At 39.1% G+C, this 25,490-nt stretch overlaps 1 protein-coding gene across 10 annotated transcripts in view; it reads right to left on the minus strand.

The window, feature by feature from the left end:
- Positions 1–3,244: 3,244 nt before the first annotated feature.
- CEP170 (centrosomal protein 170) overlaps positions 3,245–25,490 on the minus strand; it is a 73,453-nt gene continuing 51,207 nt past the window's right edge. For 4 of the 10 annotated variants that reach the window (XM_081856340.1, XM_081856332.1, XM_081856333.1 and 1 more), the window contains 10 exons: positions 25,315–25,441; positions 22,800–24,650; positions 19,455–19,505; positions 17,658–17,892; positions 16,312–16,489; positions 11,968–12,135; positions 9,616–9,704; positions 6,369–6,462; positions 5,633–5,684; positions 3,245–4,443 (listed from right to left, as the gene is read on the minus strand). In XM_081856340.1, coding sequence (XP_081712466.1) covers positions 4,157–4,443; positions 5,633–5,684; positions 6,369–6,462; positions 9,616–9,704; positions 11,968–12,135; positions 16,312–16,489; positions 17,658–17,892; positions 19,455–19,505; positions 22,800–24,650; positions 25,315–25,441 — 3,132 coding nt within the window. In that variant the 3' untranslated portion in view covers positions 3,245–4,156. The remainder of the gene's footprint in view (positions 4,444–5,632; positions 5,685–6,368; positions 6,463–9,615; positions 9,705–11,967; positions 12,136–16,311; positions 16,490–17,657; positions 17,893–19,454; positions 19,506–22,799; positions 24,651–25,314; positions 25,442–25,490) is intronic. The other 6 variants (XM_081856338.1, XM_081856339.1, XM_081856335.1 and 3 more) reach the window with 6 other exon arrangements.

Consider the following 25,490-nt stretch of genomic DNA (forward strand, 5'->3'; position numbering starts at 1 on the left):
AGGGCATTCTCCATCTGCTATAGGAGAAACAGGAATGGACTGTGCGATTTCTGGACATATGCCATAAAGTTAGCCAGTAGTACTGTATCCAAAATATCAAAGAGAAGGATTGGTCAGATAGTCTAAGCACCATCGGGGATAACACTATTAGTTTGAACCACGTTGGCACACAGTCTTTTTAATGCCCAAGATAAAGGTGTCAAGGCAAGCATCCAGGTGCTTACCCTGTCTATAGTGGTGTAGTTTGTCTTAATAGATGGTTTACTTCCTCACAAATGGTTACTCCAGGTACTGCCCCCGCTTGGCTCCAATATGAAAAATGAAGTCAGGAATGAGGCAGAAAATGCCTGGAACTGAGTAAGAGAAGCTATGGTGCTGGTAGATAAAACTAAAGCACCCTCTCCAATATGCTATATTTTCTGTTAGGATATCCCCACCCCAACAAATTGGACAAATGAAAAGAAAGGCATTTGCAGATAACTAAGATTTCCCCATCATAGGCTGTTTAAATAATATTTAGGATGGAGACATGATCTCAACGATGCCTTTTGCAGTCTGTGTTATGCATATAGAGGCTATATGCATGTTGCACCCTAAAGCCAGTGTAGCAGCTTCTAGGACTGAAAATATGAAGTAGGCTCAATTATGGCAAACCCCAAAGTTCAGGGCTAGCTCAAAAAGAGCTTGTCCGTAGTGCTGGCCATTATTTATTATTGTTGCTGTTATTACTGTTATATTTGTATACCATCCACTACTTAAATCCTCTGGGTGGTTTACAGCGTTATTAAAAGTACAAAATAATATAAATGAGAACCAATTCTAAACAATACAAATCAGCACACAAACATGCAAATGTCAGCACAAACACAGCAGCATAAAATCAGTCTTGAACAATCACAACATCAGAAGGCGAAAAGACACTGGTGCAAGGAATTAAAAGACCAAAAATGCCCGTCTGCTGCAAATTTAGAGACCCAGGAGAAGAAAAAGGTCTTCTTCTGATGCCTAAAATGCCCCTTTCTGGATGTAAGCATGAAATCAGGGACTGAGTTATTTTTTAAGAGATCTCTAAGCTTCTGTGGGAGCCTTTATTTTTTTATGGAGTAAGATGCAAATACTTTAAATAACTAAAAGAAAATAGAAATATGGTGAGCCTTTTAGGGGGTGGGGCATTTCATAAACAGGGTGCCACCAGCAGCCATTTTCTTTCCCCAAACGTACCCTTGTGAAAAGGAGGTCCTAAAAGCAGGGAAGCAGCAGCCTCATCATTTGAATGGCCTGGATGTTCAAACAGAATGCCCATCATTTCCAAGAAGTCTGGGCAATGACATTCCCAGTTGTGCCTGGCTCAAAGGAATTAGTTAGGAGGTACTGAGAACTCCATTTCTCAGACTCGCTTCAGAGAATCAGTGCCATTTGCAGCATCCAGACCTTAAAAATGAGGTTACTGCTTTAATCAGTCTCCAATAGTCCTCTATAAATCCCTCTTGGCGGCACATTCTGGGAGTAGGACAACCAATGGAGAGTTCCTGTCTCATTATTAAAAACTGCATACAATCTGGATTTTTTTCTGAGAATGCTCTATACTAATTACAAGCTGAGCCAGGAGCCTTTGCCCACCACTAGCACAGGAAACTTAAGATGTTTTCATCTAGATTTATGTAATAAAAACAATTACAGAGGGATTACCAAGCTTTAATTAGCCATGTTGCCATATTTCACTTGCACCCCCGACTCTGCAATGGGTACCCAGGAAACCATGAGCAGAACTCTGTTCACAGAAAGGTTTTTCCCATATTCTTGAATATTGCAGGATATGCAACAGGGAGCTACAACTGTTAGGGTCTGCAGGAGGGGGAAAGAGAACCAGAAGTACAGACGCCCCTACTCTGCACCTTTTGTTTATGCAATGAAATTTTCCCTGCAAAAGGAGTAAGGATTTGTCTATATGCAAGCTTGTATTGCCACATGTACACTGTTTTTAACTTCTACAGATCTCTGTATGAACACCTATTGTAGAATTAAAGTGGTTTTATTGTCCTTTGCACAAACATTGTCCAAAATTCAGCAAAATTAATTCTCAGACACAAAACACACAGTACATTTAGGAAAATATCCCTTCATAATTATTGAACTTGATTCAAAGCACATCATGAACATTTACTGGTTCACACAGTTAATCACACATGTATATCAAGTTATTGTATAAAGTTCCAGAAACACTTTATTTAAAAATGGAGCTGTAAATGCTTGTAACATATATAATAAATGTAACAAAAAAATAAATAAGGAGTATGCATTCATACAAAGAACATTATAAATGCAAACATTTATTACAGAACACAAAAGGTGTAAACCTCTGAAAAAATAAAAACAATTGAGTGAAGAGTGTAAATGTTTAATTTTTCCATATCTGTTTCCTATTTTCCCACATAGGTGTGTTTGTGGTTCTTCTCCCAAGCACTGAAATGAGAAATGATGATGGCCAAAACCTTGTAACTGCTCTCAATGTATTTTGTTGTACACCAGTTTAAATTTTGACAGCATCTGTAAACAAGTGTTTTCCTGATCTCTGTCAATAGTGAGTGGGCTACAGAGTTTGACAAGAGGCAGTTTCCAATTTTAAAGCAAAAAAACAAAACTAAAGCCAAGATACAACAGGGTTTTGGGATTTTTATTTTTATATCTCTACAAAAAATGTTTTTGTATATTTAGTTGGTCAAACTTTGCAATGACTTCCAAAATCCTGTACAGTTTAAAAATGTACAGGAAAAAAGTAGTTTTAAACAAGTGACACATAAGATTATTGCTGAAATATTAAAGACTATTTCATAAAAGCTTCAAAATTGTATTTGTAACCTTAATATATAGACTGATGCAAAAACAGGAAACTTCCAGTTCTTAGTTGCATTTAACAGAAGATCTTGAAATTACAGTGTTCTGGAAATATAGGGTTATTTACTTTTGTTATTATTTCCGAAAGTTAAGTTACAGGGACAACTTTAAAGATAAATAGGCTTATATAAGATATTTTGTTAGCTTTGCTGTTAAGCAGTATAAGCAAAAGGGCTACATTAGCAGTTTTCTTCCAGAAATTCTTATAACATATAAGACAGAGACTTACTAGAGAGTCTACAGGGAAAAAAACATAAACAATTTGGATGTCTGGAGTCAGTCTATTGACCAGATTATCACTATTCTATCTCCAAATCTTTTGAAGAAAATTTTACAACTCATGATCATCTCAAGGAGCACTTATAAATGCATTTTTATTTGACCTTGGTGACACAGCATGAGAAAGGATTTAAAGGAATAGACTTACAAAGCTATACATTTAAACTGGTTTCATAGTTCCAAAATGATGACATTTCATTCTCATCAACATCAAAAAGACATATTGAACAGGATCAGCAAGGGCCAAATGTAGACTTTTGGGAGGTGGATTTGCGCCATTGTCGTGGTGTCATCTTTTTTAAAATAAGGACAGTTATGATCACTTTTCTATGTACATCCAAGTTATTAGCCCCTATTGATACTGATATGTTCACCTTCAACTCCCACCAAATTCTTAGTGCAAACATAATATTCATGTAAACCTCATGACAATTTACATAGCAATGAAGTTCTATAAATCACAATGGTTTGAAATCTTCAGTATGCAACAATGAATGCATTGTCAAGCCGGTCTCTCCTTATATTGTAACGTGTCATGGTATTAAGATGCAGGATATCCTAATTTAGATCCCCTTACTCAGAATCAAGTTTAAATGATCAATAATTTCATACAAATTTGAGTGAAGAGGTTTAATCACAAATCAGCTTGGCACAGGAGACTCAGAAATTTAATAATGCTGGACTTTCATCTGCTTGCATATCATTTTAACAGTCTGCTGAAACTAAGTAAACTATGGAGGGAAAGGTTCAAAATAAGTGCTTGCAAAGCCCATACAATTACCACAAACTGCCTTCTATGTCAATACCAATTTTACCTTAATGAGTCAGGAGGTGTGCAACATCCAAAGCATCACAGCTAAGTAGTTGGTATAACAAAGCAATGGCCCTTTTACCAAACTTTTTGTTACTTTTTGAACGATGATGCTAGGACTCTTTCATTGAATTCTGCACATTCAATACTAAAAGTTCTGATAGCATGTTGTCATTCGCGCAAAGTTGGATCTTCCTCCTCTCCGTCTGGATTGAACCGATTGAAATGTATGCTGAAATCATGCTCAGATTCAACATTGCCAAGTTCGGTTGAGGCTGGGGCAATGGTGGGGCGAACAGCTCTTGCTTCCGGCTGGAAGTTTGGCTGGATCTGAGGATGGGCACCTTGAGAAACAGAGCTGGACTTCTGCTTAGGCTGAGCTGCTTGGACAGCACCCGCCAATCCCAAATTGCTCATCGCTTCCAATGTCCCATCAGGATCAATCATTGAATTTATCACTGAATAAAGAAAGAGAGGGAGAGGTTGGTGAAAAATCACTATTAGGATTTTTTTCATTCAGGAGCAGCTCATCTCGTGGGATGGAGCCACTACAATAGCCACCCAGGGTGTTGCTTTCATGTACCAGGAAGGGAGGGGCAAGGTGACAGGGAGGTTGTGAATGCACTGGTGTATCCAATCAGATGCTCTTGCCACTGTGTTCTTGCAGCCCCAACCTTGCCCCTCCTGATAAGTGGCATAGATACTGCTGCTGGGAGGCTGTTGCACCCTGGTGATCAAGCCACTCCTGGTGCCAGAGTTTCTTATGATGGAGGGCAATATTTCAAGTTCTCTTAAGGGTAAAACCTAGTCAGCTTTATGCAAAGTTCTCTAGGGCCAGAAACATGGGGAAGGAGGGGCTTTGAATGCCAGGACAGGACCTGTGTCTGTGGTCATTGAAGAAGCAAGGATGGGTACTCCCTGTAGTCATAGCAACGCACTCCTGTCAGTTGCCAGGGGAGGCAGCTGCAAACTGAACAGTCACCTGTGGAGTCGAGAAGACCTTTCCCACCCATATAACAATCTATTGTGAGATCCACTATTTGCCCAGTAGCACACTGACAGGCATTCCACTACTATGTCTATAGCAAAAACTAAGGTCTGGAGAACAGAAAGAAGGGACTCCTGCAGAGAACAGTAGGGTCGAGTCACTGTTGATTCTCGCCTAGTAACTGAATAGATAATCTTAAAAGTGGGGTTATCTATTCTTTTCATCTATCATTCTTTTCATCCCCTTGTCTCTTTCAATATCCTCTATAACTTCTGTAGAATTGTAACTTTTTTAAGCTCACTGGAAGGACAAATCGTGAAGCTGAGGCTCCAATACTTTGGCCACCTCATGAGAAAAGAAGACTCCCTGGAAAAGACCCTGATGTTGGGAAATATGGCAAGGAGAAGGGGACGACAGAGGATGAGATGGTTGGATGGTGTTCGTGAAGCTACCAGCATGAGTTTGATCAAACTGCGGGAGGCAGTGGAAGACAGAAGTGCCTGGCGTGCTCTGGTCCATGGGGTCACGAAGAGTCGAACACGACTAAACGACTAAACGACAACAACAACTTTTTTTAAAAAAAATCAAATCAAAAGCCTGACAAAATAAAATTATTTGAAACCCTGATGTTCGCAACAACAGTATCTAATATTAAATACCTTGTAGCTGCTTCTCAACTCTCTTCAGTTCTTGCAATATTGATGATATTTCCTGCATCAACACATAAAAAGCATTAGGTTTCATTAAGGGAAAAGCCACATTTCTTCACAGTATGTACATTACATTAATGATTGTATATATGTTAGGGGGAATGTAAGTAGAGTAGTTTATATGCATAACAGCTGGCTATTGTGCACCTTCATCAGACTTCATGGAGAAGACACAAAGCCTGTTACACACACACACACACACACACACACACCCCTATGTGTGTGGTTTGGCTGTGTCTATATATCTGTCTGTATATTGTATTGTTTTGCTGTTTGCCACCCTGGGCTCCTTTGAGATATAAATTTATATCCTTTGGGATATAAATTCAACTTATCAATTAAATAAAGACTTAAAACAAGGTGAAGAACTTTTAAAGCGGCTATATTCTCAGGTACATTAGGAGCTGTCTTATAAAGAACTGGTCTATCTCATTCAGATTTGTCTACACAAACTGGTATTGGTTTTCTAGGGTTTCAGGCAGGAGTTTTCTTAGCAATACCTGGAAATGCATGGGATTGAACCTGGGAACTTCCGCATGCAAGGAAGATGTTCTGCCGCTAAGCTACAGCCACTGTTAGTGAAAAAGCATCCAAAATCGATCATCTTTAAACCTTCAGCAGCTGAGGGACTGCTTCCCCTTTTCAACATTCTTACTTGAGAATGACAATTATTATTTCATCATACCATGCTTGATGTTTTCACAATTGGGATTTCACTTTCAGCTCGTAGCTTCTTTTCAATGTCTTCCCAATTTCGGTCTTTGTCCTTAAACAAGACTCTGTAGCCAAAAAGCACAGAAGAGTGATTATAAGCCTTATGCTATAAAGACTTGCATGACTGCGTAACAATAAAAAATCATCACCTGCCTTAAAAATTATAATTGAACGCAACTCAAAATAAGATGGGCATTTACAGTCTTGTGGCAAGCCTATATTGCTCTTGCTCTTACTTGCAGGGGAGACAAAATTACAAAGCTATAAATTTTACCCAGTTGTCATTTTCTCTTCAGAGTATGCACACAGACAAATCTAAACATTCCAAATGTTTTCCATATTTTGTAATGAACTACAAAGTGCAAGTAGATAAATAGGTACCGCTCTGGTGGGAAGGTAAACGGCGTTTCCGCGCGCTGCTCTGGTTCGCCAGAAGCAGCTTAGTCATGCTGGCCACATGACCCAGAAGCTGTACGCCGGCTCCCTCGGCCAATAAAGCAAGATGAGCGCCGCAACCCCAGAGTCAGTCATGACTGGACCCTAATGGTCAGGGGTCCCTTTACCTTTACTTCATAGTGGCTGTACTTCCAGCACTCTAGAAAACTGTAGGATGGAAGTACTGGCAAGGTGAAAAGAGGAATATCTCTTTTGACCTTGATGGGAATGATACAGGATTTCATGGGTAGAGAGCTGGGAATGCACTCTCTTCTAAAAATACAATAAAAATGGAGATAGGAGCAGCGGAGGGCATTCCGTAGGAGGAGGGAACCATTCCTTAGGGGACAAACTGATACACTTTCATGAAGAGTACATATATCCAAGGATTGGTGCCAAAAGGAAATTTGGCCATTAGAAAAACAGAGAGATGGGTTTGTGATGGGAGTGTACACTTCATAGTGACTAGCCCGCTTGATATAAAAGTTGTGGCGGTCATGCCCCAACTAGATAGAGTGGATGACAGTGCCTGGGAAGACTCAGCTGCCACGGTGCATGTCAGCACCAATGATGTGCAGAACTGTGATCATATGCTCCAGGAAGCTCGGTTTAGATTGCTAGGTAGGAAGTTGAAATTCAGGATAGTGTACACCTGGGCATAGCAAAGACCATTTAGGTGAAAGGACCATCAAGTGCAGTATTTCACTCACTCAGCGGACAACCAGTTACTCATGGGAAGACTGCAAACATACTCCGATTGCAAGATTCCTTTCCTCACCTGCAGTTCTCAGAAGCACCTATTCAGAGGCATACTGCCTTCAACAGTGGAGGTGGGATCACTGCTATTTTTCTAGGAATAGAGGTGCCAGAACTCACCATGAACGCCTCCCTTGTTCACTTAGAATGTCAATGGCGCCCACCTGAGAGGTGCTGGAACTGAGTTCCAGCTGGAAAAAAGCCCTGGCTAGTGGTCATTGTCAAGCCTTTTAAATAATAATAATAATAATAATAATAATAATAATAATAATAATAATAATAACAATATATTTATACCCAGCCACTCTGGGCGGCTTCCAACAAAATATTAAAATACAATAGTCTATTAAACATGAATGTCTCTAGACCCCCTTTAAAGCCAGCTTGATGGCCATCAATGCATCTCGTAATAGCAGATACTATGGAATGTGCTATGTGAAGAACTTCTTGTCTGTTCTGAGTCTTCTAACATTAAGTTTCATTGCATGTCCCTGTGCACCAGTATTAAGAGAAAGGATCCACTTTCTCCCACAACATACACAGACTTATATACCTCTGTCATGCCCATCCCTTACTCACGAGAAAAAAAACGCCTCTTTGTCAAAAAGTAGTGCAAAATATATTGAGAAACTCACATAACTCCAGGAATAAGTGCTAGGTCTGAATTAGGCAAGACTTGACTGAAATTATCTTTTGGCTATTCTGAGCAATCCAGGATAATTGGTTTAAAACGCCATTCACAAGTTTCAATGAACACAGCACATTTCAAACATTTTCATGAGATATAAAAATACATTTAATAAATGAGTAGGAATTAGAGTATCAGAATAGTTTTTCAAGTTTCTGGCAAAGAGTTCATAGTTAGAGAATTAAAACTGAATAGATGAACATTTATTTTAAAACTCGTGTAGTTAAACACGTTATACAGACAGGTTACTTTCGTAACACTGGTTCTGGATTTGAGCAAATGTGAAGGATCAACTCCCCTCTGTTCCACATAGAAGCAATTTTCCTCCAGTGCTATTTTGACTAAAATTAGTAATGGGAATAAGAAGGCCATATTTTATTGCTGTATTTTTTTTTTAATTTGAGGAAAATGTATTAAGATCTCACACATACAGTACCTGAAAATGATGTATATTTGCATACATGTGTCCTTACTTGGTCCTGCATTTGGCTCACTACTTTCTTCATAATCTATCATTTACAACCTTTCTACACTTAGTGTGGGGATTTCTTTTTCTAGGTCTTACATACCCTGCAAAGCATCAGCTGAGAAAACCATTTTGTTTTTGCAGCTTTCCCAGTAATCCCTCTCTGAAAAATCCCATTTGATTCTTCTCCTTTCAATTATTTTGCACTTGGCATGGTCCTTTTAGATGTTCTCAATGTGACTTGATTATTAGATTGAATTTTGAGGAAAATGGGGGGGGGGAAACACCCCACTTTTCCCACTGCAAAGTTGAGTGAAGCCAGCATATGAAGGCAGCCCTATTCAGGGAAGTTTTTAGTATGTGATGTTGTATTGTGCTTTTATTGTTTTTTGCTGGGAGCCGCAGAGGCAACCCAGTCAGATGGGAGGCATATAAATAATAATAATAATAATAATAATAATAATAATAATAATAATAATAATAACAACAACAACAACAACAACAACAATAATAATACTAACACTAATACTAATACTAACAACAACAACAACAACAACAACAACAACTGTTGTTGTTGTTGTTGTTGTTGTTGTTATTTGCTGGTCACTGCACATTACAAGAATATTGTTTTAACACTATATGCCCCCCTCCTCCTGTGTAAAGGAGTTCATTGTTAATAGCTCAATTTTTAAAATACTAATACTACGGCTAACAATAATATTTTAAAAAGACAGGAAGGGCCAATTTCTTCCTATTAAAATAAGCCAATTATTTTACATGGATTTTAATGGAACATGACCTGCAATCAAAAGGACATAAACATTTTAATAATATTTTTTGCAAGAGAATTTTACTGATGAGGGCACAGATTACCTTATTTTGCCAGCTGTTTTATCTATAGACTGTCTAATCTTCCGGGAAAACTGGAAGACTGAGGACAACAGCAAGGTATCTCCCATAACCTGAAAGAGTTTCAAAAGACAAGTGTTCATTTAAATAATACAGTTTCTAGATCACCTTCTAAAAATGTAAGTGACATGGCTTTTCCTTCCTAAACAATTATTCTCATGTCATGTACTTCCAATTTACTTTAGTTGGAGCACAGAACAATATTCAACTTTTTAAATTCATGCAACTTGTCAATATATGGAAATTATCTTTAGCCATAAACATAGCTTTCATTGCAATAAAAAAGCACATTCATAAATGGAAAAATAACACTGACTTCAGCTGGCTAGAGTCAATTCCCTGGTATTTGTTATCAGTATTTTATCTGCTCTGTGAGCAGAAAGAACTTGTCAATATATGGAAATTATCTTTAGCCATAAACATAGCTTTCATTGCAATAAAAAAGCACATTCATAAATGGAAAAATAACACTGACTTCAGCTGGCTAGAGTCAATTCCCTGGTATTTGTTATCAGTATTTTATCTGCTCTGTGAGCAGAAAGAATCTGCTCTGTGAGCTGCATAATGAAACATACAGTGCTACCTCGGGTTAAGTACTTAATTCGTTCTAGAGGTCCATTTTTAACCTGAAACTGTTCTTAACCTGAAGCACCACTTTAGCTAATGGGGCCTCCTGCTGCTGCCGTGTCGCCGCCGTGCGATTTCTGTTCTCATCCTGAAGCAAAGTTCTTAACCCGAGGTACTATTTATTTCTGGGTTAGTGGAGTCTGTAACCTGAAGCGTATGTAACCTAAAGCGTATGTAACCCGAGGTACCATTGTATTCAATCCAACTGTGAACTATCCAATGGCCAGCAGAAAACAAACACATACGAAACTCAATGGAATGTCTGCTGAATCATGCTCTGGCCCTTCATGTAGAGATGTGGAGGGAGCAAGATAATATTCTGGGCCCACTTACATAGCCAGTGTACAGTACTGCTAAACCCTCTGGGAATCGTACCTAGGAAATCATTAGGAGGCCTGGCAAGACACTTTGGCATTGGCACTGTGTGATTTGTTGCATCTATCTGTTTGGTGGTGAGCTCAGGTGCCTTGCTCTTGTGGTGCTCCCCATTGTGGGGTCCCCTTTAAATGATCTTATGGTGTCACTTGAAGGTCCTAGGCCGGGGTCAGCAAACTTTTTCAGCAGGGGGCCGGTCCACTGTCCCTCAGACCTCATGGGGGGCCAGACTATATTTTGAATTAAAACAAAAATGAACGAATTCCTATGCCCCACAAATAACCCAGAGATGCATTTTAAATAAAAGGACACATTCTGCTCATGTAAAAACATGCTGATTCCTGGACCGTCCACAGGCCAGATTTAGAAGGCATTTGGGCCGGAACCGGCCCCCGGGCCTTAGTTTGCCTACCCATGTCCTAGGCTGTTGTAGGAGCTGGCATGCTGGTCACACATCAGTGTCACAGAATGGACAACACTACTGGTTCATGTCATTATGTACCTAAGCTGGGTGGTGGTACTGGTTAGCATTACGGCTGTCTGATGACTGGAACTTTGCCCTATGCGTAAGCAAGCATGGTTGGCTATAACCAATAAAAGTTGTGGCCTTTTTCATTGTTGTCTCAAACACATTGACTTGGATATCAGACTTTGCCAATTTTGGTACACAGTCTGGTCTTTTCCACTGTTTCTAAAATATGTTTCCTGTTTTCACTGATGCTTACATTGGGCCACACTGAGCTTTTTCTTTGTGAGACTAGGGATAATCTTCCCAGTCTGTACTTTCATAATAAAACACAAACATCAAGAGCAGCAAAAAATAATACGCAAGACAGTGCTAGGCAGTTCTATACTTGAACCAAAGCAAGATGACAAATAAGAATAGCTAAATTTAGGCTCATGGGGGTTCAAATTCTCACTCTGCTGTGAAGCTCAAAATGCATCTTGGGTCAGTCACTATCTCTTAGCTAACTCAATTCACATAATTGTTCTGGAGATAATATGGAATAATCCCACCTAAACTACTTTGAGCTCCTAGGAAGAACAATGGAATATAAAATGATAAAATGAACTACGTAAACCCAACACCTCACCCCAAATTTGTCTTCCTCCTCAGCCTTCTGCCTCACTAACTCCAAATCCCTGCCTCTGTCTCACTAGAAACTGCCTAAGGGGTGCGGGGGATGAGCGATGTCTCTTCCTTATAGAGGAAGTTCATGAGGTAGCTTTGGTACTTAATGTTCAAACAGGAAAGTTATTGGCTCCCTGGGTCTTTCACTCAGCTCTTTATGTAAAGGCATGGACAATACTTACTTCATCCCTACTCCAGGTTCGCCGACGTGTAATTGTGGGGGGCTCAGGTAGGTCTGTTGTCTGTGGTTTGGAATCATTAGGTCGACTGTTGCCATCTGGTGTTTTTGCATTTACCACTGGAGGAATCTTCCTGAAGTTCAGACTTTCATCAAATACACGGTCTACTAGCTGAAAAAAAATTAAATATATATATATAATTAGTGGGAAAGCTTCACTTTAAAACCAACCAGAGAGGTGCATTATGAGGCTCGTCAGTTTAGATGGGTTTGCCACTAAAGCACAGAAGAAATCAAAATAATAACTGGAGTATTCGATTGACTTGTATATTAGAAAACAAAAACAAAAAAATCATTAAATTTTGCCAAAACATCAGCAATTATTTTAGTTATGAATGCACAGAAATAGATATTAAGGTTACAAATGCAATAGTGGTGTATAACTGCAGAACAAAAGAGAAAGGGGACTCATATTTATTTAGTAAAGATGTAAGTTCACATTATCTAACTCAGAGAAAATGCATATTTACATTAGCAGAAGCTTAGTAGCATGGTTAGGAAAGAATAAAAAGAAACCAACACGAACATAATAAAAATTACACCACTTACACACAAAACATATCCTGCTACTCACAAAAATGTACATAGAACATAATGTTGTTAAACAAAGCTTATGTACAAGAAGTTGAAATAAATCAAGAGGAACAACACAACAGGTGAACAGAAAACATCCAGGGTTGGCACTGAATTTAGCATTTAAAGGGTTGTTTTTACTAGATTAAATCTTGGGATTTAGTGCTTACCACCACCCATCCACTACCTGAGAAAAATAAAATAAACTTTACTCATAAACCCTAAATGTGTTCTAGAGGCATTTTCAAATTCCAGCCAGCTGATTATTCACTTGAATTTGTCAATGCTCAGTAACGGAAAAAAAACCTTAGTAATAACACAAAACCTTGTTTCTCATTTCTCTCTTTTTTTTTTTTTAAAAATAATTTTTATTGGGTTTTTACATTTTATAACAACAGACACACACACAAAGACAAAGACAAACATACACACAAATACAATTACATACCCTAAGTTTCTTTACCCACTTTCATTGACTTCCCCCCACCCCCTCCTCTTACATCCCAATTCCAAAATTAATTCAGCAAGTTCTTACCTAACCTCTTAAAGATATTCACATTGCTTTTAAAAATTAAAATCTTTTGTTTATCTATATTCAACTATCCAATTCTCTTATAATCATTAATTTCTTTTTTTTTTAAGGTCGATCTAACTTCCCCTTCACAAATTTTCCCTTTATTATATTAATTATAGGTCACATTGACCAAGTAAAACAAAACATAACATTTTATAATTCTATTCTCTCCCCCCCCGCCCCGGTTTCTGTCCCTTCCTAGACAAATGTCCAGAAAACAAACAAAAAATATTTCTAGCCCGGATTCCTCACGTCCGAGGCGTCTGATTCTCTGTCAGTCCCTCTCTGCCAGCTATATTGGTAGTCCTCTTTGATGGTCCTAAGACCCCGAAGGAGTTCAGTCAGAGTCAGATCATATTTTCTTTGATTCAGAATGTTGAAGAGTGTTTGCTGCGAAAGACCATCTAGTTTTCCATACTCAAGAGAAAAGTCCCAATCATATTGCTTTGTTCTTTCTAGTTTTAATATTCCAAGTACTCCAGGGGCTTCTCTCTTCTTCTTTCTCATCTTTCGCAGGTCTGTAATCCAGAGGTCTTCTTGCTCATACTCTAACGCTGCAGATTCCTGGTTGATATTTTCCACTTGTAGTGTCTGAACTCCTTCTTTTTTCTCTGTCAATTCCAAAGGCATCTCTTCCTGCTCAGCTGCAGAATTTTTATCGTACATCTCCTTTGTGCATTCAGCAGAGTTGTTTGTTTCAGGATTCAAGGTCATAAAAACTTTACTCAGAGCCATACTCTGCTCCTGCAGGATTCCCACGAGAAAGAACATTTTTTCTATCTCCGCCAGTAATTTTCCCTCTGCAGCCATTGTAATGTCACTAATTCCCCCTAGGGGGCTTTCAGTTATTTAGTAGTCCTTTTCCAATAATCTGTTACTTTGTTATTATCAATACTTTGTTTCCAATCGCCTCAGTCCAAATGTATCAGCTTTAATTCCAAGAGTTATTAAATAGCAAAATTCTTTACTTTGTCCGCCCGTTTGACAGCTTCTTTGACAGCTGTCAAACTCCTTTCACTTCTTCCTCCGGGACCCAAATAGGACACTCCCGGGTTTTTTTGGGGGGATACACACAAAGTTCCAAATTCCCTTTCTCTCCAGCACAAAAATCTTGTTCTATCAAATTTGTGAGAAACTTTTAAATCATCAAAACAGTATTCATTCCGCCTTAATTCTCCGTTCCTTGCTTTGAAACGTCTATAAGTAGAGGGGGTGCGGACTTCCCTTTAACACATCCCCCGATCGTGCCGAATTCACAGGATAAAATTTTTAAAGTCCAAATTCCACTACTCACGGGTCCTTTGTTATCCAGTCCAAATTTTGGGAAGAAAGTCAGCGCTCTCCGGCCATGGCTTGCGGCTTCGCTCTACTGAGGTAGCGGTCTACTCTCAGCACCACGCCACTCTCCGTACCCTCTCCGCAGCCTTTAAAAAGGCTCTTCGTGGGTCGGGGAGGGCGCTTAAGGTGCCCACCGAGTCACCAAGTCCGCAGGCTTCCGCGCCTGCGGTTTCTGAGGGTCCCCGTGTCGCCGGCACGGCAAGACCCGTCCTCAGCAGAGCCGATTCCCTCCGGAGCTCGGAGGGAATCCGCCATTAGCCGTTCGCGCTAACCCGGAAGTCTCTCATTTCTCTCTTTTATCCCACATATATGAGTCAGACACAAATATGGATTCTCTCTCGTTGTTGTCTCTACAAATACGTTATCTCGTCAGAATCTGATCTTATAGCTGGTTCAGATAGTCAAATCACCAGCTCACGTGACTGGTCTACTCTTTGGGAAGCAGCAGCTTCTATGAGCTGAGACTTCTATATTCCCAGCACTAACTGCTGGTGGAAGCTGCCACAGGACTTCCGAGTCTCTTTAGTTAACTTTACATTGTTTACATTAGATCAGCCATGTGAGTGATTCTGTGCCAATGACCAAGCTGTAGGAGTGTTTTGTAAATGGTTCAACATGTATTTGACTACTCCGCAGTTGGTAGCTGGTAACTCTATTCTGTTTTTCCTTCATTGTTCTACCTATTGAAAAGTGACGTGGGTGTGCTAAGGCAATTGTTCCATCAGGGCAAGCATATTAGCTTGCCAGATGGAACAATTTCCCTCTCCTTCCGCCTGTGCACTGTTCTGGGGGTTCTTGAAACACCCCCTCAGCCAATTTCAAGGGGGGGTGAGGAGGACAGGGGGCAAACCTCCATTGGGGAAATGGAAGTGCTTGCACAGGACTTCTGCTGACAGGACTAATTAGTTGTATCCTGCCTACATTTTCCATATCTGAGAATTCCAAATTACTGTTGAAACAAACCCTCACACTTCAAAGTTAAATGGAGGCGGCTCTAACAAAGAACTTTTATCCAATTGCTAAATTTTTCTCAGTAGCTTTTTGTTACTATGGTGGTGTGTTACTGGCTTGCACCTTAAAATACATCTTCCCAGGAAACTGCCAACCCTGAAATCAAACCAAATAGTTAAAAAAAGACAAACAGTAATACTGTTAAAAAGAGTTGACTTTATATTTTAAAATACTCTCACTGGTGGTCGCAATATTGACCTGAACATGCAGTTTTGCATATAGAAACAGCATGTCAGAGAAATGTATGACTTGAACTGCAGCATGAAATCATGCTAATTTAAATGTTTATGACAATTGTTATAATTAGGAAGGATGGCTTATAAATTGAATTAATAAAAATAATACAGTAACATATTAGGGAGGGGAACTTCAACTCAGTGAGTGAATCATTTAAAAGATCGGTAACATTCAGGGCCATCTAAGACCAATGAAAATGCAAAGTATCTCACCTTACACATAGTATTTTATAATACCTGTCTATAAACAAATCTCCAATGCTTTCTCTTTACTAGGGAGCACTGAGATACTACTCACTTGCATCTGAGGCTATGACAAAGAAACAAGCAAAAGGTCTTATGTTCAAAGTAAACAGAAAAACCGACCATGTATTCACAATATGACTGTTCTTGCATTGGCCATTTTAACCACTGGGATTAATTTTTTTTAATAGGCAACAATCTTAAAATTAAAGGAAGGGTATGCTGAGAATATGGAGATTCATGCACACACAGGTGGAAATAATTAAACTTATGTCAGAAGGATAAAGCAAAAGAAATAAAGAAAAGAAAGAACCTTATGCATTTCTCCATGAAGATCTCCTACCTCTTCTCTAGTGTCTATGGCAGAGCCAGGGGTGGTGGCAGCAGTGCTTACTGTGGTACTAGGAGCAGTGCCTGATGAAGTCACTGAATCTATCTCTCCTGCTACATCATTGATTTCACGTGCGATGAGAGCCAGGTCCTGACTGATCCTGTTAATAGTTAACACAGCATAATTGATCCCAAATAAAAAACCTCAGAGTTCAAAGTTGCTGTTCCTTACAATATGAAACATGCTACTGTTTTGAGTATTTTCTTCTAATCATAACTATCATAGGTACGAGTCTTTAAAATAACTTCCAGCTTTGGTTGCTCTGGCAGCTACAAGAGCAGCACCTAAGAAACTTTGCTGTGCAAGGACTCCAACATTCTGCTGCTGTAATTGAACAAAATGCATCTCAACATTTTAAATCCAGGGATGTACATCTTACCATGTGCAAATGGGTCATTACAGTTTATAGTTTCAACCAAGGAGAACTGCAATGGCTTATAACCTAATAATTAACCCAAACCAATGGATTCAAGTTACAAGAAAGGAGATTCCAACAAAACATCAGGAAGAACTTTCTGACAATAAGAGCTGTCCAACAGTGGAATGGGCTACCTTGGAAGGTGGTGGACTCTCCTCCATAGAGGTTTTTAAGCATTTGTCATGTGTGATTTGGGTGGCATCTGTCATGGATGCTTTAGCTGAGATTCCTGCATTGCTTGTGGTTGGACTAGATGACCCTTGGGGTCTCTTCCAGCTATACAGTTCTATGATTCTATCACTTAATTAACATTAATTAACGAGTACTAAGCAAATGTTAAATAGTAGCTACTTGCACACGTTTGTGAAACCCATTATGACAATTGGGGATTTAGGGCTGCATTTAGGAACACTATGATAGTATCTTTCACTGACAGTAAAGTAAGTTTATAGTGCTTCTGTGGTAAAGAAAATCAATTTTGTTTGAGTATAAACCCAAACTACAAGAAAAAATTTCCCAAACTACAAGAAAAAAGATTCCACCTAAACATTAGGAAGAACTTCCTGACAGTAAGAGCTGTTCGACAGTGGAGTTTGCTGCCAATGAGTGTGGTGGAGTCTCCTTCTTTGGAGATCTTTAAGCAGAGGCTTGACAACCATATGTCAGGAGTGCTCTGATGGTGTTTCCTGCTTGGCAGGGGGTTGGACTCGATGGCCCTTGTGGTCTCTTCCAACTCTATGATTCTATGATTCTAAACCCAGTTACAAAACAAAACACATTTCGTAATGGTCATTGATTTAACCGATAAGATGCTGTTTTTAAACCAAGTAATCATCCCTTGAAAGCCAACCTTGCTATTTCTTCTCGATGGGCAGTCCAATCTCGAATGTAGTCTTCCTGTTCCTTTATCCTATGCTTGAAGATATTGCTACTTTGCGTTGGTGTCCCTGTGCTCTGCAATCGAGTAGTTTTCAGGGCTGGAGAAGTACGTAGACGGGCATGTTTAGGAGAGTTACGGTTTGATCCAAATTCATCTTCCGAGGTGGAAGCATAATCAGTAGGAAAGCGCCTCCATCTTGAATTTACTAAATTAGTTTAATTATTAAAAAAGAATTATTATTGTATCTACTGCAAGGAATAAAATGATTATAGATTTTAGAAACATCATGACAACACAACAGTTGCTTAATTCCAAACCCAAAATACCTTACACAAAAGTGTTTGCTGACTATAGCATAAAAAGAAAGCTACTAAAATTGTGTTAAATAATAAATGCTAATTTACAAAAATGTGAAAAAGGAAGCTCTTTGTACAATGGTGAGTTAATAAGTTAGGAACGCTACTAGTCTTCTATCTAAGAGCATGATATATATATATATCAGAACAAAGGCCCAATTCATTGTCACTTTCTAACACAGTGAGTCGTACTTTTTCTGCAAATTTTTCCCATTGTCAAAAAGCCTAACTTTCCATGAGATAATATAGGCATTGAATACAAATAACTGAAGTAGTGTAGTTGCCAGAGGGGGGTGGAAATATCAAGTCTATTGAATTTGAAATTCAATTTTGAAACATTAGGTGACATCCACCAAACGTTGTAAGAGCATAGTGAACTTGAAATAATAATCTAATGTTACTTTCCTGAGGAAGAGGAGTAACAATAGCAGGCAAAATGCTCATTTTCAGTCAGATGTTGAGGGCTGCAGGAAACCCTTTCTTGTCCACCCCTCCTCTTTCCCCCCGAAAAGGCTGTCCAGACTAATATAAATACAAGTCCTTGGAAATGTAACAGTGCCCAAACAACCTAAGGGAACTGAAGATTCAAAACACTAGCTTTGTAGGTCAGTTGCCTTGAATTGTGGATCAGTCAGATAGCATGAAAGAATGTGGTGTCAAAAAGCTTGAAGTCATTTTTGCCAAGATTTGTTAAGTGCACAGATGACACTTTTAGACAGTACAAATATTACTGTTCAGAAATAATTTAAGTAAAAATAATTTACAATTCAGTACAATGTAAATTATTTGCATGTGTTGCAATGTAAAAATTGCAATGTTTTCAGATCAGATTATAATAATAGCTTGTAAAGATACATGGTGAATTTAGAATATAGCATTATTCCAGTACAATTAATTGAAGAATGAAAATATTTCATTGCCAGATAATATGCAGATGCTAATGAATAAGTCAGGTTTTACTTATTTTAAATCATCTAAAGTAGTTTTACTCTACCCTGCAGCTGAAAAAGGTTCCTAGTGTGGCTTTCACATTTTAATAAGACACACTGGAATATATATACTTTTGCAGTTTCTCATCCTTAGTTTAAAAAGCTTTTTTTTAATAAGCAGAAAAAGCACTTATTTCTAAAAGCATGCAAAACAACCACTGAGGGTCAGAGAGTTGTCATGAGCTGGACCCGATTGTTGTTTTTGTTTTTTTGTAAAACATTTCAAATTGATTTGAATTTCCCTTTATTTCCCAGTTACTCCAATAGTCAGAGTATTTTTTTTAAGTTACAGTTTTATGAATTTGGAGCTAGTCCTGCAACCCAGCATTGTACAACATGAGAATTTAAAGTAATTGTTTTCCAAAAAACCAAATATTTAGGAGTGAAATCTTAGAAACAAAATATGATTTCTAGTACTCTACCACTGTAAGTTTCAACAGCAGGATCTGGGTCTGGGAGAAGACGGTATGCCTCTGTGTACAAAATATTTGTTTATCATATTAATGAAGATATACAGATTTAAAGCATTTGCTTGTATTAAGTAATTCCACTATTTTAAAAACACAGACGTGAAAAAAAATTAAACTGATTTTTGAGAATTCTGTTAAATACAAACTTAGACATCCAAATAACAGGCTACAACATAGCCAGGAAGAGATACAAACAAGCAGTAACTTTCGTCATGCTCATTTTAGTTCCATCAGTACCAAGAAGGCTAAAAAGCCTGCAAAAGAGTTGATGCTCTGCTTTTTCTAACAGGAAACGTGAGCTTGCTGTTTCGCAGAGATCAATGAAGCAAGCTCCCATTTCTCCTTAGCAGAAATCTTTGCGGGCTGCAGAGAAGTGACTTTTGGGCTTCTTGGAACTTAAGAGATCACTTTTCCACTCTTTCCAAATGTCTCTTAAACAAGGAAGGCTGCAATGATATCAGAGGAGCTTCTGGGAATTTCCCTGTTGAACAGCATTTCCCAGTAGATCAGCAACTCTCTTGTGTACCAAGAAGCTCTCTGGGCTGATAGACTGGTGCTACATGGTTCCATAGGTAGGGCCCATTCTGCATGTAACGAGCTCATGGAAATATATATTGTCTCTGAATTTAGATGCAAACTGACCAGATCCACGTCTTCAAGACCAATGTGCAAATCAGAAGAGAATAATTTTGCACATCAATTAATTTGGCCATGCAATACTCAACTCAAAAAAATATATTGAAATACATTAAAATGGGTAATTTAGGTTAAAAAAGATTGAGAAATGCATATACTGAAACAGAATACCTATTTCAATATGTATTTTGTGGTAAGTATGTACAGGTGGCAACCATTTTGAGTGGGGGTTCCATTCCTGGCCCCCTCGTGCATTGGCCAAGTGTGCATAAGCCCACACCATTTTCAGGCCACTTCTGGGGTTGGCAGTGACCAGCATGTGCATGATTGCACATTAATTGGATGCATGTAAAATGGTGACTGCCTATAATTGAATGGCCTGCCCATGCCTTAAGATCTTCTGTTGACACTCTACTCCAAGTCTTCTTTACTGGAAGATCATTATATTATTAAAATGGAGAGGGCTTTGTTAGTGGTAGAACCCGAGGTTGGGAATGCACTCCCAAAACAAGGGTACCTGGCATCTACTTTACAATCTTCTTGGCAACAGGTTAAACCTTTAAAAAATATCAAAAAAATCTAGGCATTTTAATTTGAATAATAGCTTACTTAGTTTTCCTTGTCATTTTTATCTGCTGTCTTTTATTCAAGATCATTAATGTCTTTACCTTATTGTACTAGGAATTTACTAATTTATTATTTATATCTGCTGTATACTGCTCTGTAATTGAACTTGGTGAAGGGATTATTAAAAAAGACAACAACTTCTAACCTGCTCTTGGTGTGATGCACAATTAAGGAGATACAGTGGTATCTCGGGTTACAAACACCTCGGCTTACAGACTCTGCTAACCTGGAAGTAGTACTTCGGGTTAAGAACTTTACCTCAGGATGAGAACTGAAATCATGCGCCAAGGGTGCAGCAGCAGTGGGAAGCACCATTAGCTAAAGTGGTACCTCAGGTTAAGATCAGTTTCAGGTTAAGAACGGACCTCTGGAACGAATTAAGTACATAACCAGAGGTACCACTGTATTCAGTCTCCAACAGAAATTAAATTTCTCTTTGCAGTGGGGAAATTGAGAAGTCAACTCATTTTTACTTTCTTCTCAATAAGTAATGTCTGAACAAATGCAGTTACTCATCCTGTATAAGAAGCATTACATATCAGAGCTGTTTTACAGCATCTAACATTGTGACATTTATTTTATTACTGTTTTTATTACCGTATTATTATTATTGCCTATTTCTATATTCCTTCTTTTTTTTTCCATTTTGTAACTTGGGTGTACTCTTTGATTCTGAGCTATCACTCTCTGCGTACAGCTTTAAAGTTTTTTCAATGAGTTTTTTGGAATTGTAAAACTTATTTTATTCCTTTAAAATATCTCTAATCTTGTCAGGCAAGAGACAAAAAACTGAGGGGACTGTGCCTGCCTCCCAGAATTCTTTGCTCTCCGGCCTCCATCATGTGAAGAGGGTTATAACCCAACCCATTCGGGTCATCAGCCACTGCCTCAAATTATCTCTAGCCTACCCTTTACTGCAAGTGACGCCATTATAAATTATATTATGTTAGTTTATCAATTAAGAATGGGATTTCAGTTGTTGGGATACAATGATGGCAGGAAAAGGGTCATGCTTATTTTGTGCACCCAAGGATATAGACAGAGTGGGTAAAAATGGGTGCCACCCAACATGGTCTCAAAAACCCAAACCCTGATTTACAAATAGTTTAAAATGACAGTTGCAGAAGTCCTAATGTCTCCAACAGAATGAAATAGTATCTGCAAATGCTTTTTACCTAGTTGCGTATCATTCTCAAAGACAGGTAATAGGCCTTCTATCCTGTAACCATGATTCATATAGCCTTGTATACACACAATATTTTTTTCTATCTGGCTGCAGCTGCTCATACCATGGCCAGATGCTACTCTGGAGGTTTCCCCAAACCCTTGGGCACGCCTTTTAGGTATAGCTGAATGACTATGATGAAAGAAATGCCCTGGGAACTCCTAGTGCATGCTTGGCTGTTGAGATCTTGGCCGGAATGTTTCACATGGTGATGGATATGCAAATAATATAACCCCCAGATGGAGGCTGACAAAAACTAGTTATGCATGAAGATAATCCATGTGTAGACTGCTGCATTTCAGTTCTTTCCACATGCGCTATACCAAACTAATGACTAGGTTAACATGCCTTTTCAGAGGCCTGTTATGAAATTAGGTAGTAATTCTCAGTCAACTGGAGAACCAAAGCCAAGCGTGACTTCTTTTCTTTTCTTGGTGTATCTTAGCTACTGTAGAAGCAATAGATAATAATCACTGGCCTCTCATAATCCAAATCCAAGTTCAAAATGCTATGTACTACAGCACTAGATCTGAAAAAGAATCCTGACATCCCAAACATTAGCAGTCTTACATGTTACAGTTTTATAGCAAAAAAAGCATTAATTTGGTTAAAAAGCTGAATGACTTATGAATAAACCAGCCATTTAGCAGTGAAGGAGATTCAGCTAATCCCTTACCATTTTTCATTAGATTCAGCAACTTTAAAGCTACACTTTATTATTAAAAATGTTTCATGTATGTCCCTATCAACCGAAAAGGGAAAGTGCTGACAGGACAAATTATTGAATTAAGGTTGAAAAACTCTCGTACCTGCTGAAGGATTATGAGCTGATGACAGAGATTTGGATTTGGAGTCCGAAAGGCGAGATATGCTGTTCGCTCTCATTCTAGGAGAAACTTTAGTGCTGTCTGCTGGCGGTGTTATCCTAATGCCACTTCTAATTATGGCTTCTGGAGTACGAGATGATGTCGTGCTTCTAGACATTGTTGCTTCAGAGTCACTACGCGCTGATAAAGAACCAAGTCTATTTCTCCGTGGCTGAGCAAGCAGGTCAATTCTTGAGATATTTCTCCTTCCAGATGGGGGTTTGGAAGTGGAACTTGTAGTAGACACCTCAGAAGCAACGGATGCTTTATCCGCATCCGCTAGTTCACTATCTGACACTTCACCAAGTCGCGCTCGACGTAAGAGAGAAGTCCTTGTGGGGCGAGGCCTTGGGAGAGTGGTTGATTTACTGGACTGCCCAGCTGATGCTGGAGAGGTCCTCAACTTGGCTGACTTGATACCTTCTGTTTTGGAATGTAAATGTTCATCTGCTGAGGTAAAAGATGTCCTTCCATGTGATTTGCCAGAGCATGTTTCCTGGTCGGAAGATAAGATATCAGAAATGGCAGAATGAGGTACACTGGAAGTTTGGTCGTCATCTGTTAAATCTACAGAAGGCTGCCTTATTCTTCCACTGCTCTGCACAACCTTGCGTGCATCACCTCTCGAACCAGCATCTGAAGATCGGCTTTTTGTTTTCTTCTCAATTTTGTCTCTAGCGCTTGTAGAAGATGACTTTGAAGCATCCTTTGAAGGTGAACCAGTGGAACATCTATCTTTGTACAGGGTACTAAAGCTTTTTCGTTTCTGAGATTGCTTTCTTTCACTGTCGCCAGTAACAAGGCTAATTGTACTAGCTGTATCCACATCTGATTCAGGCGAAATGGAATTATCTCTATTATAGCTGGGAGTATCAGGTCCTTCGTCGGTTTTGTTTTCTTCACGCAGCTTCGCTTCAAGAAAAGCCATTACAGCTTCAGTGTCCTTTAAGATAAGTGTTGTATCTAGACTAGAGTCTGTTTCCACGGAATCACTTTTCTCACTTATTCTACTAGTGGATGTTAAAGACAGTGATGGCGGAGTAGTTCCTGTCTGTTTATTGATGTGAGGGATTAGTTCTATAGGTATATTTGTACTTGGTTTATCTATGGTAAAGCTGCCTTGTCTCACCAGCGGCTTTGATGATTCTTTTTTATCCCCACTAAACCCTTTTGGAGTTGGACATCTTGTTGCATCTTCCGCTTTCCTTCTTTTCCCGTCACTTTGCACCACTTTACTTTCTGCTTTGCCAGAACCACGCCCTGATGCTTTCTCTTTATTGTCTGCTTTATGAGAAAGAGGTGGCTCGTCTCTACTTCTTTCAGCTTGGTTTGTTGTTTTTGAAGAAGATAATTTAGTGGGGGTACAGTGTGTTACCTCCTTTTGTTCCTGCTGCTTAATTTTAGCCAAAGCTTGTTTTACCACCGATGTTTCTCTGCCATTTTCACTCTTCTCTTTGTCAGAAGAAAAGGAACTGTTGGAGTGAAGAAGTGCCTTGTCTGCTTTAGGAGACAGGCCATTCATTGCCCTGCTTGCTTTAGTCACGCTCCTGTCACTAATTTGCCCTATTTCTTTCTGGGTATGAGTTGGAGTTTCTTTCTCTTGAAGTTCAGTGTCTTGTTTTTCACCTATCTCCGATCGCTGGTGGGTTGTAACCTTTGTTCTTTGTCCTTCTGTGGCATTTTCCTCCTTGGGCAACTGTGGAAGTGTTCGCCTCTTTCTATCTCCTTGGCTGGTCAAAGAGGCAGCAGAGGCAGCACTTCTAGCTGACAGGCCGGATTCACTGATATCTGTATCTAAAACATAGGAAAATGGGGAGAGGGAAAACATGTTAAGTAAAAGCACTTGTGTGGGATTCACCTGACAAGCCGTGTCAGTGGAAGCCCTGGGCAAGGACTTCCACTTCTGTAATAAGGCATACCCTCACAACAGCACCATAGCTGTCAACCTTCCCTTTTTTGGTGAGAAATTCCCTTATTTCAGCACTGTTTCCCGCTGCTTCCCGCTGCTATCCTGGATTGTTAGATATCCCATAGACTGTCTCCGGGACAGGCGAGGCTGCTGATCCCTTATTTTCAAATCCGAAAGTTGACTGCTATGCTGCTGATCCCTTATTTTCAAATCTGAAAGTTGACAGCTATGAACAGCACACAAGGGGAAAAGAGAGGGATCGTTCCATCTGGCAAGCTGCAATGCTAGTGCAGATGCAACACTCACCATAGCACAACACTGAAGGCCACCCTGAAATTCTACAAATATTACAGATGATTTCAATTAAAATTTAGAGGGAGCCTCATTTACTCTTTTTGTTTTGCTTCACAAGGCCTTTAGCATCAAAATTCTTTACAAAGCACCTGTTTTAACAAACACTATTGCTTTAGTGGTTATGAGAAGATTAACAATTGAGCGAGATAAAACGTGCTGCTAGTAGTTGCTATGAAAGATAAATATGTATAGTACCATTTTCTAGAGGAGCAGGAGCAAATGATTCCATCCGTACTTCACTTTCTTCATGTTTTGTATGATTAGCAGCCAGACTAGCCCACTGTGACACCCAGCGCTTGCTTCCAGATACACCAGTGCTTTCCTAATAACAGATTTCAACACAAATCAGGCTTACATTGATTTAGTCATTT

The sequence above is a fragment of the Podarcis erhardii genome (assembly GCF_964252035.2).
Source record: "Podarcis erhardii genome assembly, chromosome: 3".
NCBI classification, from domain to species: Eukaryota; Metazoa; Chordata; class Lepidosauria; order Squamata; family Lacertidae; genus Podarcis; species Podarcis erhardii.